The 14,428-nt window shown below is 39.9% G+C and overlaps 1 protein-coding gene across 4 annotated transcripts in view; it reads right to left on the bottom strand.

Moving 5' to 3' along the window:
* Positions 1-1,327: 1,327 nt before the first annotated feature.
* The window catches only part of RMND1 (required for meiotic nuclear division 1 homolog), a 58,000-nt gene continuing 44,899 nt past the window's right edge, over positions 1,328-14,428 (bottom strand). For 2 of the 4 annotated variants that reach the window (XM_064360570.1, XM_064360567.1), the window contains 2 exons: positions 14,065-14,181; positions 3,175-4,557 (listed from right to left, as the gene is read on the bottom strand). In XM_064360570.1, the coding sequence (XP_064216640.1) occupies positions 4,390-4,557; positions 14,065-14,181 (285 nt within the window). In that variant the 3' untranslated portion in view covers positions 3,175-4,389. Of the gene's footprint in view, positions 2,390-3,174; positions 4,558-13,149; positions 13,643-14,064; positions 14,182-14,428 lie in introns of those variants that run through there. The other 2 variants (XM_064360569.1, XM_064360568.1) reach the window with 2 other exon arrangements.

Raw genomic sequence — 14,428 nt, 5'->3', positions numbered from 1 at the left:
CTTGAGTCACAAGCCCCTTGTTTACATAAAGTATTTAGGTAGGACAAGTCCTTGAGGTGTTCGCGGTAGGGATGGAGAGTCTCTGCTCGTATCCTACTGCCGGCTTCTGCTTGAGATCTCTTGGCCCTTACCTTTGTTCCTCGACTTTCCAAGTGTTTCAGTTTTAATCCTGAAATGGAGTGGCCTTCAGAACCGGGGAGATACTGTAAACCACCAGTATCTTTTTGTCACCAATGGTAATTGAAAGTCATGCTGAAGTACAGATTTCCTGTATTGTGCATAGAGGTAGAGGTGCTTCCTTTTCCTTGCAGACTAGTTGAGTGATGTCAGATATTTCTGTCAGGGTTGAATTTGATGGTTATTTCAGCAGCCAGGTTTTCGTTTTTGAAGTTTTGGGTCCCCCCCCAAAAAAATGAAAGTCTGTAACGCATGTTAAGAATTTATTCTCCTGTTAGGTTTTGGTGTTTGAGGTGTGGATTCCAGAGTTCGCTATTCTGTTAGATTTAGAGGTGTGAAACATCTTTTAACGGGGAGATCCTGAAACATGCAAACATGGCAGGGAAGTTAGAATTTTCTGATGGTCATTTTTAACATTTTAAAGTTTACTTTTTGGTTGTTGCCATTTTTCTAGGATTCATGTCTTTTTTTGGGAAGTACAGTTTAGTTCTTTGAGAACTAGAACTTAATGATTTCTTTATTTTACATATGTAGGAGTTTTTTGAGATTTGGGAAGGATATGGTTGTGGCTTTATTCCTAAGGAAATGGAGGCAATAGCTTCTAGGATACTCTGCTTTCAAGGCATGCTAACCTGGTTATGATGTCTAACCGATTTTGGTTGACACAGCCAGACCACTAGCACAATGAATGCCTGGCACATAGTTTGCAAATCATTTAAGGGAAGCTTACTCTCTTAAGACAATTTAATACGTAGAAGTGTCCCTCCTAAAAATCTGAGTTTGATTTAGCAATCCAGTTATACCTGCAGGTACTGATGACTAATTCCTTCTTTGAAGACAAAATAAGCAGCTGTATAGCTTCACTGGTAGATTCAGTGTATACTTGCCTTGAACTTTCCTGTTTTTTGATCAGCTAGATAAATGACTTTAGTGGGTAAATGTCTGACTACAAAACCAAATTCTGACCCTGATCTAAATAGTATCCCAGTGCACCGCTATCCCTGAAACATCAAAGTTAGCCTTCAGATGGGCATTCGTGGTTCCTTGGATTGGCTTGAGTATTGAGTGAGGTCTGTCTGTCTTATTAGGGGACTAAAATGATTTTGGTTGTTTTGTAGAGAATCATAATTAGAGATCTGTAGGTTCTTAATTCTTTTGGACTTTGTGAAAATTTTCAACCTTAATGTCGGTGGAAGTGGTCATGTGAAGAATGAAACTGTTTTAAGAAAGAAAGAAAAAGTGGGCAAAACTAATGCTAAACTTGAGACCATTGGGCAGAAATTTGCCTATGTGTATAGTAATTGGTTTTGAGTCAAAGTAACTGTGCTTATTTTTAAGATCACTGAATATTTCCTAGTGCTACACTCTATATAGGTTTGCTTATAGAAATAAACCCAGGGATAAGCCCAGAAACTGAGTATCAGTCCTAAAGAAAGTCTTATCAAGCGCATCTATTCTCTTCAAGAGCTGCTACTGGAATTTAGGACTGGGCTGGTTTGCTGCTTATTCTCTCAAGGCATATGCAGCCACACTTGAATTTTGCCAAGTGTGCAGATTATTCCAACTTGTAGTCACAATCATCAACTAATAGCATTATGAGGAGAGCTATACAGACTGTATGTTTTCTACAGCTTGTTGAAATAGAAACATTTAGATGGCTACATAAATCTGCAAAGGTTGAGGAGAAAACAGTAGCCCTAGCAGAGAAGAGCTAGTGTATTTCAGGATAGGGCCAAGGGAAGCGTCAGTTGTTTAGTAAGTCTCGTTCTGAGAGAGCCACAGATGTCCCTAGTACAGTAATAAGAAAAATAGGCCGGGCACGGTGACTCATGCCTGTAATCCCAACACTTTGGGAGGCAGAGGCAGGCGAATCACGAGGTCAGGAGTTCAAGACCAGCCTGCGCTACATGGTGAAACCGGGGTCCCTACTAAAAATACAAAAAATTAGCTGGGCGTGGTGGCAGGCGCTTGTCATCTCAACTACTCTGGAGGTTAAGGCAGGAGAATCACTTGAACCTGGGAGGCGGAGGTTACAGCTAGCCGAGATCTCGCCACTGCACTCCAGCCTGGGCAACAGTGTGAGAGTGAGACTCTGTCTCAAAAAATAAAAAGGCTGGGCGTGGTGGCTTACACCTGTAATCCCAGGACTTTCTGAAGGATCTCTTGAGCCCAGGAGTTCCAGATCGGCCAAAGCAATATAAGGAGACTACACCTATTAAAAAAAGGAAAAAAAAATTAGTTATGCAGTGAGCCATGATCGCACCACTGTACCCTAGTCTGGGCAACAGAGTGAGATCCTGTCTCTAAAAAGAAAATGACTTAAATCGCCGTTTAATTATGTGCCAATTTATTTTGGTATTTTGAAAATCTGGTAAATTAGGAATTCAAAAATAGTTTTTAACACTTTTTACTTCAAAGAAAATCACAGTGCAAGCAATCTGAGTAGATTCATCAAAAGTTATACATGAATATTCTGCAGAGTCTGGTGTTGCTGAAAGTTTTGACTTGTGTTCTGCTGAGAAACAGCCACAAAAATATGCACTTGCTTGTGTTCTGAAGAGGATAGGTAAATTATTTTTAAAGAAGTTAAACTGTAGAACTGTTTGCTGTCTTCCAATTTGCAGACCTCTATATTATGAGAGTTGGACAGTGAGCAGAAAACAATTTAATAATACTGTACTTGGTCTCTTGTGTGAGTGTGTGCGCTTAGGTTGAAGTTGGAATTTCCTTTAACAGCGACAAGAAAAGTAGTAGTAGAAGAAAATAATAAAGGTGGTTTGAGTCCAAAGCAGCATTTTTCACTAATTTTATGAAGGCATTCCTGTTGAGTAACTTCTTAAATTAGGAAAATGACGTGCTTTTATGTGTTAGACATTAAAATCTAGGGCAGATACCATGTCCTGTGTGTTGTTTATGAAGCTTAGCATATACATCAGAAAAGATGTAGTGTGAGGGTGTCTTACATGGTTGGTTTGGTCATGAAGTTTATAGAAAATGTTTGTTTTATAGTTGGTTGTTACTGAGACGAGTCCCTCAAGGGATTCTCTATGCTTTAGGGAGCTTTTTGTTTTAAATTTACTTGTTAGAGTTGTGGGTTTTAGTGTTTTCAGCTGTGCTTGTAAGAAGCATTTTAATAAAATTTAACAAAATTTTTAGGAAATAGTACTTGTATTAAGAGTGATATACCCTGCTATCTTCTATTTCATTTTTTAAGTTGATATTGCTGCCTTAAATTTATTTATTCAACTACTAAGTCAGGACCCACTATTTAAAAAACACTGGTATATTCACTTGCTGTTACAAATTAACCCAAAACTCAGTGGTTTAAAACAATAAACTTGTGTTTTCTCATGTAATTTCTGTGGGTCAGGAATCTCCGAGTATCTTAGGTGTTTCTGGGTCAGAGTTTTTCATGAGGTTCCAAGGTGGCTCTCATTTGACAGGTCACCTATGGCTGATGATGAAAGTTCTCCATTGGACTGCTTTAGTGTCCTCACAACATGGTGAAGGCTAGCTACTCCCAGAGCAGGTGATACAAGCAAAAGCAGAGAGGAGGCCACACATCATCACTTATGCCATATTCTATTAAAAACAAGTCACTTAAGTCCAGCCCAAACTCAAGGGACGAGTATCAAAGAATTATGGACATAGTTTAATAGCAGCCACAGTTACATGTTTTTCCACTTTATTTATTTATTTATTTAGAGATGAAGTCTCGGTCTGTCGCTGAGGGTGGAGTGCAGCAGCATGATCTCGGCTCACTGCAGCCTCTGCCTCCCAGGTTCAAGCAGTTGTCCTGCCTCAGCCTCCCGAGTAACTGGGATTACATGCGCCCACCACCATGTCTGGATAATTTTGTATTTTTACTGGAGACGGGGTTTCACTATGTTGGCCAAGCTGGTCTTGAACTCTGCCTCAGGTGATCCACCTGCCTTGGCCTCACAAAATGCTGGGATTAAAGGCGTGAGCCACTGTGCCTGCCTGCTTTTCCATTTTAAAGGTGAGTTAGGATTGAACCAAAAGCCATGCTGAAGTCAGTCTGTAAGTAATTACCTTAGTTAATTAAGTCAGTTTTTTTTCTCTGAAGGCATCAAGTCACACTTCCTTCTCAATCTTCAGTTTGAGGAAGCAGGCTCAAAGAATTTAAGTAATTAAGCAGCCCAAGGTCATTCAGTCTAGGAAAACCTCACAGATTTTCTGTGACTTTTCTCATTAATAATATGTAAGCTGATAAAAATAAGAAAATTGGCTGGTAAATTTTTTTTCAAAAGAAATGATATTGTAGAACTCTTTGCCAGTCTTCCAGTTTGCAGACCTCTGTATTATAATATACTTTACAGATAATGCTTGGTGTCTAGATTCCTCATACTGGCACGCCTCCTGTTAATTTTTAGAGGAAACAGAAAAGGTACTCATTAAATGAATTCAAACTACTTTCAATAGACAGTTCCAGATGCTGTCTGTGTACTCATCATGAGATGTACTATGCAAACTAATTACAGTTATTACATTTTGAGAACCCAAAAGAGGATGTTTTGACTTAAAGATGATCAGAATTTAAGTGTAAAGTAAACTACATCACTTCTTTATGCTGTGAAATTTTCTTAGAAATTTTGGATCTGGAAGGATTTTGTTCTAAGACTAGTTTTAGCTTAGTGATGTGAGGAATAGGATGAGACCTGACATTGGTAGTGTGAGCGAAGGCAGGATAAGTTTCTAAATACTTACTTAAAAATGTTTTTTAATCCATTATCCTTTTCTGAATAATAGGTTGGGATACAATAAGTTACCTTACACCTTTTGCTTTACAGAATGGGATAATGGCTACTTAAACTACTTTTCAGTTTTCTCTTACCACTCTGATTCCTGACAGTTTCTATTCTGACCTAAAGCACTATTTGTACACACTTGCTCTGATTATCCCCACATTTTATTTTTTTGAGCCAAAGTCTTGTTCTGTTGCCCAGGCTGGAGTGCAGTGGCATAGTCTTGGTTCACTACAACCTCCACCTCTCAAGTTCAAGCGATTCTCCTGCCTCAGCCTCCCTGAGTAGCTGGGACTACAGGCGCGTGCCACCACGCCTGGCTAATTTTTTGTGTTTTTTAGTAGAGGTGGGGTTTCACCATGTTAGCCAGGCTGGTGTTGAACTCCTGACCTCGTGATCCACCAGCCTTGGCCTCCCAAAGTGTTAGGATTACAGGCGTGAGCCACTGTGTCTGGCCTGATTACCCTTTTTACTTGTTATTTGTCTACCTATATCTTTTTTTTTTTTAAATATATATTTTATTGCGTTTTAGGTTTTGGGGTACATGCGAATTGTTGCATAGGTACATACGTGGCAATGTGGTTTGCTGCCTTCCTCCCCATCACCTATATCTGACATTTCTCCCCATGTTATCCCTCCCCAACTCCCCACCCGCCGCTGCCCCTCCCCTAGTTCCCCCCTTATCTACCTATATCTTGTATCCCTTACTCTCACTGTAAGCTGTTTGAGGGACGGGAGTTCTTTTTATGTGTACTCTGGTACTCGAATGCTTGCAGAATTGAATTTGTAGTTAAAGGACCTAAGATAGTGATCATTTTCCTCCTAGAACTGAATGAAGAAACTGTTCATTGTTCCAGAAAGCATCTGGGTATAGGTATTAGATGCTGGTGGTGCATATATGAATAACTATCTCTGCTCTTCAGGTGTTCACAGTCAAGTGGGGGAGAAAAACATATATACCTAATACACAGTTTATACTGCAGATGTGCACAGTGTTGTGGGTGTGTATCTAAGATTGATATTTAAGCTGAATCTTGGAGGGTGAGCAGGTGTTCAAAAGATAGACTTAGTTTTGTGATGTGCTTGGGGGTGGTGCATTTCTTAGCTTCATTCCTTTATTATAAGTCTCCCTTGTTTTCCTTTTATTGTTGGTGAGTTACCATCATAATTTAATAAATTGCTTCTTTCTATGGCATGTACATTCTTGTCATGTTATTTCTCTAGAACTGTGCTGTCCAATTCAATTAATGTCACACTAGCAATATGTGCTGAGTAGCCACCTGTGGCTAGAGGCTACCATATTGGACAGCACAGATAATACAAAACATTTCTATTATTGGAGAAAAGTTTAGCTGGACATCGCTGCTCTAGAGTCATGTTTCTCTCCCTATTTTCACATTATCAGTAATGTATTGAGTTCAGAATAGAATTAGGAAACTTAATAGCCTCCTAATATTGTCATTAGGAGGGACAGAGTGGTTGGTTATTTATGAACAGTGAGGGGAGAGAGTAGTGGTTTGTAGTGGTTGAGAATATAGCCTTTGGAATCAGATCTGTGTTGGAATTATGGTCCATCCCTTACACTGTATGGCTTTGGGCATGTTACTTAACCTCAGAGCCTCAAGTTTTCCTTTTCCTCAAATAGGGATAATAATTACTATCTCCTAGCATCAGGTGAGTAGAAAATAAAACAGTATATGGAGGGGGGCATAGCACAGTACCTCAGTAAATGATAGAATCAGTATATTTTTGAAATAATCACTGATTTTAAAAAAAACCTTAGAATTATGTAGTAAAAGTGACTTTTTTTGTTTTTTCAGTATACAGTTCTGTGAATTTTAACATAGTATTTGTCTAGTCACCAACATGAGAATATAGGCCAGGTCTATCACTTTATTTTGCTGTCTTTTTATAGACCTGTGCTGCTTCTACCCCTAACCCCTGGCTATCAGTGATCTGTTGTCCATCACTATAGTTTTACCTTTTTTTTTTCTCAAGTGGAGTCTTGTTCTGTTGCCCAGGCTGGCGTGCAGTGGTGTGATCTCGGCTCACTGCAACCTCTGCCTCCTGGGTTTAAGCAATTATCCTTCTTCGGCCTCCCTACCTCAGCCTCCAGATGTGCCACCTCGCCTGGCTAATTTTTTGTATTTTTAGTAGAGTTGGGGTTTCACCATGTTGGCCAGGCTGGTTTCATGATCTGCCCGCCCTGACCTCCCAAAGTGATGGTATTACATGAGTGAGCCGCTGCGCCTGGCTTTAGTTTTACCTTTTCTAGCATGTTACATAAATGGAATCATATAGTATGTAGCCTTTGCAGACTGGCTTCTTTTACTCAGCCAGATTGAGAGTGATTTGTCCAAGTTGTTAAATCTATCAGTTCAAAACTGATCTTTAAAGACATCAAAAAAAGAAAAGACCTTGTAATTTTGAAGCATTATTTCTTAAAAGAAAATGTGAATCTGAATTCTTAAACAGTTCTTCAAGTAGTGTTTGGCTCAAGATTTTTATGTTTAAAAGTAAAATGATAAAATTTATAGGGAAAAATTACTACTTCTACCTGATTGATAAAAACTGTGTGTGAAATTAACACTCTTTATGAAAATGGTCATTTTGATAATTGGAATGGAAGGTTCTTGTTTTTTTTTTTTAGACAGAGTTTTGCTCTTGTTACCCAGGCTGGAGTGCAATGGCGCGATCTCGACTCACTGCAACCTCCGCCTCCTGGGTTCAGGCAATTCTCCTGCCTCAGCCTCCTGAGTAGCTGGGATTACAGGCACATGCCACCATGCCCAGCTAATTTTTTGTATTTTTAGTAGAGACGGGGTTTCACCATGACCAGGATGGTCTCGATCTCTTGACTTCGTGATCCACCCGCCTCGGCCTCCCAAAGTGCTGGGATTACAGGCTTGAGCCACCGCACCCGGCCCCAGGTTCTTGTATTTAGTAGTTGATCCATATTAAAGATCTGTAGAGTCGCAGCAAAGTCCAGAGTTGAAAAAGTGAGTATTTAAATATCAGTTTCTAACATGTGACCCAAAGATAGCGTGGTCAGTCCTGGTTTGCCCAGGACTTTCCCAGTATTAGCAGTGAAAGTCTGGCTGTGCTCCCAAGAAACCCTTTGGTCCCAGTCACACCTAGCATGATTGATCACCCTATCTGAAAAAAGACACACAAGATCAGAGGATTCCAGTTCATCAGGTTTCAGTAGTGAACCATCAGCCAAGTATTTCAGCTAATCTTAAATTGCCGTCAGCATGCTTAAGAGTCAAAAATCTTTAATGTAACCAGAACCCAAACCACATGAGGTTTTTTAAGTTAAGATCAACACCTTGAATTTAAGGTTTTGTGGCTAGAGGTTTAGATTTGATTGGAATTAATTTTGGTTAGTTTGCTGACCTCTGTCTTAATTTGATGATTCCTAGACTCTAGTTCATCCTTTTAGCAATATTAAAGAAAAAATTGTTAGAGTAAGCAACTTCCCAAGCCTTGTGTGTAAAAGCTGGATTGAAAGTCAAGTTTCTACTTAACCAGAGTGTCTCCTGTTTTGAGTTTTTAAATTCAACTGATGTCTAAACCTCAAGTAGATTTTAACTTCACTAGTCTGCTCCATTTTCCTGACTTTTCACACCACCTGCCTCTTTTATAGATTTCTTTATAGAGCATCTGTCTATAAGCAGATTGTTTTCCTGCTGCCTTCATTGGAATGTAAGCTTCATGAAAGTCAGGGGCCCTATGTGGCATCTTAACCGCTGTGTCTTAGAGCTTAGAGTAGTGCATTGTGATTTCTAGTAAATAAATGTGAAATTGGATGAAAAAAATGAATGAGTAGGTTTTACAATGCTGCATGCTTTCCAGATTATTTTAACAGTCTAGGAGATGTGGAAAGTTTTTGTTTTTAAAACATTTGAAAGTCCATGTTTTGTTTCAAAGAGGAAGTGAAAATGTGGTCTTTAAAAAAATTTGTTTCATTAACCCTCTTTGAGGGAAGGGAATTTAGTATGGTGGGTGACATTAAACCTTCCTTAAAAATGGCAATTCAGAACCAATGGAGAGAGCTGAAAGTGAGAGTAGATTAGGATTTGGAAAAATTCTCTCTACTTTTGATCCACATCACCTTCTCCCAGCGCTCCTGTGCGCGCTTGTTCCCTCCGTCCCTCCCCCCCCCCCGCTCCCCTCCCCCCCCCCGCTCCCCTCCCCCCCCGCTCCCCTCCCCCTCCTCTCTCCTCCCTCCCTCCCTCCCTCCCCCCCTCCCTCCCCCTCCCTCCCTCCCTCCCCCTCCCTCCCTCCCTCCCCCTCCCTCCCTCCCTCCCTCCCTCTCCCTCTCTCTCTCTCTCTCTCTCTCTCTCTCTCTCTCTCTCTCTCTCTCTCGGCATAGAGTAGGGTCTGAGGAGATTGGGTTGGCGAAAAAGAACTGAGTCACTTGAGATTAGTACTTAGTAAGCAAGAGAGTGCTAATGAATTATTTAAAATCTGTGTAACCTGAGTATAAACCAATACATAGATTCTAAGTTAGTGCTTCTTAAGAGTTTAGTGAACACATAAGAGTCTCCCCAAGAGTTAGAAAAAACATGTTTCCTATCTGCAGCCCCTGACATTCTGATTTAGTGTGGTGTAGAACTCAGGAGTCAGTAGTACTTATGGACAGACTTGAGTATTTGCTGATGCAGTTGGTCTGAGGACCATACTTTGGGAAAACTGTTTTAGGTGGTAGAAAGACAGGACAGTTATTTAAAATAAACAAATATAGTTTGTTTTTAAGATGATACAGCTAGAAAGATACTGATTTAATGTATTTGGGAAAACTTTTAGGTAGTAGAAAGACAGGACAGTTACTTAAAATAGACAAATATAGTTTGTTTTTAAGATGATACAGCTAGAAAGATGCTGATTTTATGTATTTAAAAAAGCCGCTTCTGACTGCTGTGGTTATCCAAGGCCCCCCAGAAAAACTGTTGGCCGCCACTGTCTGGTATATGCAGAAATGTGTAGTTTTAAAAAGCCTTTGTGGGCTTGCACTGGGTAGCCAACCCACTTTATACAGTGAAAATACTGCATTATATTTAAATTGACCCCTGTATTCCAAAGTCTGAGTTATGATGTTTCTTTTTTGAGATGGAGTCTCGCTGTGTTGCCCAGGCTGGTGTGTAGTCGTGCAATCTCTGCTCACTTCAGTTTCCTGAGTAGCCTGGATTACAGGTGCCCACCACCACGCCTGGCTAATTTTTTTATTTTTAGTAGAGACGGGGTGTCAGCATCTTGTCCAGGTTGGTCTTGAACTCCTGACCTCGTGATCCACCCACCTCGGTCTCCCAAAGTGCTGGGATTACAGGTATGAGCCACTACACCTGATCTATGATGTTTCTTAAAGATTCAAAGATGGATCCTGGGAATTTGATTCAGACACCATTTCATCTGAGAGTTAATCCTCACAGTAACTCCATGAGATAGGTTAATAATAAACTCTCCTGTTCACACATATTCCATTAATCCTCACAGCAATCTATGAGATAGGTTAATTAAACCTACTCCACAGATGAGGAAAGTAAGGCCGAAGAGGTTGAGTGATTTGCCCGAGGTTTTTAACAGCAAGAATTAGTGGTGAAACAAGAATTCAAATCCATATTGGTCTCAATCAGTGAGCTCTCCTGTGATAGAAATTAGATACCACTCTGAGGACTTTGGGAGCCAGTGGTGAATGTACTTAATTTAGGCTTTACATACTCTATTTGTTGGTCATTTTGTTCTTAAAGAGGTGGTGATCTTAATAAAGTTTTTACTTTATTAAGTAAAAGAAAGTAAGTTTTTTTGTTTTTTGTTTTCTGTTTTTTTTTTTTTTTTTTTTTGAGACGGAGTTTCGCTCTTGTTACCCAGGCTGGAGTGCAATGGTGCGATCTCGGCTCACCGCAACCTCCGCCTCCTGGGTTCAGGCAATTCTCCTGCCTCAGCCTCCTGAGTAGCTGGGATTACAGGCACGCGCCACCATGCCCAGCTAATTTTTTGTATTTTTAGTAGAGACGGGGTTTCACCATGTTGACCAGGATGGTCTCGATCTCTTGACCTCATGATCCACCCGCCTCGGCCTCCCAAAGTGCTGGGATTACAGGCGTGAGCCACCGCGCCCGGCCTGTTTGTTTGTTTTTAAAGACAGGGTTTCACCATATTGGTCAGGCTAGTCTTGAACTCCTGACCTCAGGTGATCTGCCCGCCTGAGCCTCCCAAAGTGCTGGGATGACAGGCGTGAGCCACCGTGCCCGGCCTGAAAGTAAGTTTTTACTTATGTTACAACTAAAACAATTCTTTAAACTTTCATAACTTAAGTTGAAGTTTTAAATCATAAAATTAGTTGAAAAAGATGTAATTGCCAGTGTATTGTAAATACTGGTATTTTAAAATAAGCTGTTTTATCATTTTTAAGGAAACCCTTTGTAATTTAGTGCATTTTAATAGTGTGTTGAGCTGATGTCCACCATAATCCATTTAAACATAGTGAACTATGCAAATGTAAGTTCTTCTTGAAAATGTATTTGTGTTATATTTCCTCTACAAAACTTTATGCTAATGTTTATGAACCTCTTTTGATAATCTTTTCATTTCTTGTAAATTTTTATATAACTTGAAATGTTTAATAATGCTGTAACTATAAGGCACCAAATGTTCATGGTTTTTCTGGATTATTTCACATTATTTCTACTAATTAATTGATCAGAACAGCAAATTGTATACATTGATACTTGGAGTAAAATTTTATTGGAATTGTACTTCCTAAAAGATGGGAGAAGACATAATGGCTTCAATTAAAGGTTGCATTTACCAATCTTTCAAATTGTCCTTTTGTGTGGTTTCCCAAAAATATTGAAACATAGGTTTAATATAAAGGTTATTGAATATAGTGGACCAAATTATGGAGGATAGGTGAGAGTCGCCTCTCGTGTAAGCGTGATAAGGGAAGATGGGAAAAACAGGATACACTGTAGGTGTGTACCAAGTATGTTGATTTTATGAAAATCAGGAGGAACTTGATCTAGAAAGCAGTCTTTTTTTTTGAGACGGAGTTTCGCTCTTGTTACCCAGGCTGGAGTGCAATGGCGCGATCTCGGCTCACCGCAACCTCCGCCTCCTGGGTTTAGGCAATTCTCCTGCCTCAGCCTCATGAGTAGCTGGGATTACAGGCACGCACCACTGTGCCCAGCTAATTTTCTGTATTTTTAGTAGAGACGGGGTTTCACCATGTTGACCAGTATGGTCTCGATCTCTTGACCTCGTGATCCACCCGCCTCGGCCTCCCAAAGTGCTGGGATTACAGGCGTGAGCCACCGCGCCCGGCCAGCAGTCTTCTAAAAATTATCTTGAGTATGTCACTGGGCTCAAGCAGTGCTCACACCCTGGCCTCCCAAAGTGCTGGGATTACAGGCGTGAGGCACCATGCCCATCCTAGAAAGCAAATCGATACCTATATTCTCCTTGGAGAGTTTTTTTGGGTACCCTTGGCATGCAGGTACTTCAAGGAAGACGGCTACTGAAGAACTCTTGCTGGAAGATACCAGATGTTTATCTTAGCACTGTTATTGCAAATAAATATGTGTCCATCAGTTAGTACAGATGAATGTATTCTCTTGGTATAACACTGTGTAGCAGTTAAGTGAATTGCAAAACGAAAGGATATGCATGAAAAAAAGTTGGGCGAGGACTATAGTGGGGCATGAGGGGTTATGCATAAAAATAAGGCAACGTAGATAGAGTTGATTTTTTTAAAAATGTCAACCCAAGGAGATAAATACGTAGATGTTTAGGTTTTTTGTGCTTGTTTTTTAAATTTCCCCAAAATACATGTGAAACGAGTATCTGTAGGAATAATATTGTGACCGACTTGGTGAAAGGACAAAGTATTAATTAACAAAAGAAAAGGTGCCGGTGAACAGCCATACTGAAATCATCCATCTAAAATAGGTATTTAAGATTCATTGCTGCCATCAGAAGCCTGTCTTGTTATTGTATATATTGATATCGAGACTAGAGTTCCTGTATGGTTCTCTCAGCCAGGGCCATGATAGCATTCCCTGGGGATAGGTTAAGTTGTGGTCTAAAATCTAAGCCCTTTGGCTTCAAGAGGTATCTGCCAAGATTTACCAAGATTTCTAGATGCTAAGGTTTTCCAAAATTCTTAACTGAAATATTTTCCTTTTTGAATTGTCAGTAGAAGCAAACACGAGATTCTTCGTATTTTATTCACACAATATATTGGGGGCTGAAACAATTTCTTGATTTAAAAAATACTTCTTATTAAATAAGCGATCAACTAGTAGTGAACATTTGTTTATTTTTTACTTTTGAGACTGAGTCTCACTCTGTCGCCCAGGATGGAGTGCAGTGACATGATCTCAACTCACTCCAACCTCTTCCTCGCGGGTTCAAGAGATTTTTCTGCCTCAGCCTCCTGAGTAGTTGAGGTCACGGGCGTGCCTAATTTTTTTTTTTTTGTATTTTTAGTAGAGACGGGGTTTCACCATGTTGGCCAGGCTTATCTTGAACTGACTTAATGATCCAACTGCCTCGTCCTCCCAAAGTGCTGGGATTACAGGCATGAGCTACTGCACCTGGCCAAACATTTATTTTTTGATTGTAGAACTTGAATTCATCTCTTGCAGTGACACTTTGGTTTCACCTGATCAGAAAAATACTCGTCCCAGCTCAAACATTACCTTAGGATAAAAAGTGAGAATTACTAATTTCATGACAGGCAAATTAGGGGTACAAACTACAATGACTTCCAATGAGAAATGCTCCTGATAAGGTTCTCACATGGCAGGCTGTGAATTGGAGGCACAGGTGTTTGATTTGATATTGGGCTGTATATTATAAATTTACAACTAGAACTTTTTCCAAATGCTGTCTTTAAAAATGTAGAACCTTGAGGTACTCTAAAATTTTAAAAAGTGGAACCTTTTCAAAATTTACTATCAATGCATTTGCAAAATAGCAGTCATTTGAAACTTCCAAATAGTAATGGTAACGAAGCCTCTTTCCTGCTAATAATTTTCTATCTCAAACTATCTTACTAGCATAGCCCTTGTATTTGTGAAAAGAGTAGGTAACATGATGGTACGCAGCATTTCCATCTTACCTCTATGGTAATGAGGATGACAATCATCCACTCCAAGCGGAGTGCCCTCTTCTCATTCAGGTGATTCCGCATTAGATCTGTTAGTTCCATGCAGTGTTGAAGTTTTTCATTCATTACCTGTGTAAGAAAAATTTAAGTAACATGTATTTATATTTAAACAATTTAATATGGTCATATACTTAAGAATTCTATAGCTGTACAGTGAAAAAATCTTGCTCGTCCTCTCCCCAAAGGCAGGCAGCAACATCAGTTTCTTGTGAATCCATCCAGAGACCTTTTGTAATGCACAGATTTAACTGCAAAAAATACTTGGCAGCCAGGCATGGTGGCTCATGCCTATAATCCCAGCACTTTGGGAGGCCGA

Source organism: Aotus nancymaae, unplaced genomic scaffold (assembly GCF_030222135.1).
Source record: "Aotus nancymaae isolate 86718 unplaced genomic scaffold, 86718_ANA_hifiasm-v0.15.2.pri h1tg000040l, whole genome shotgun sequence".
Taxonomy (NCBI): Eukaryota; Metazoa; Chordata; class Mammalia; order Primates; family Aotidae; genus Aotus; species Aotus nancymaae.
This window is presented reverse-complemented; position numbering and strand designations above follow the sequence as displayed.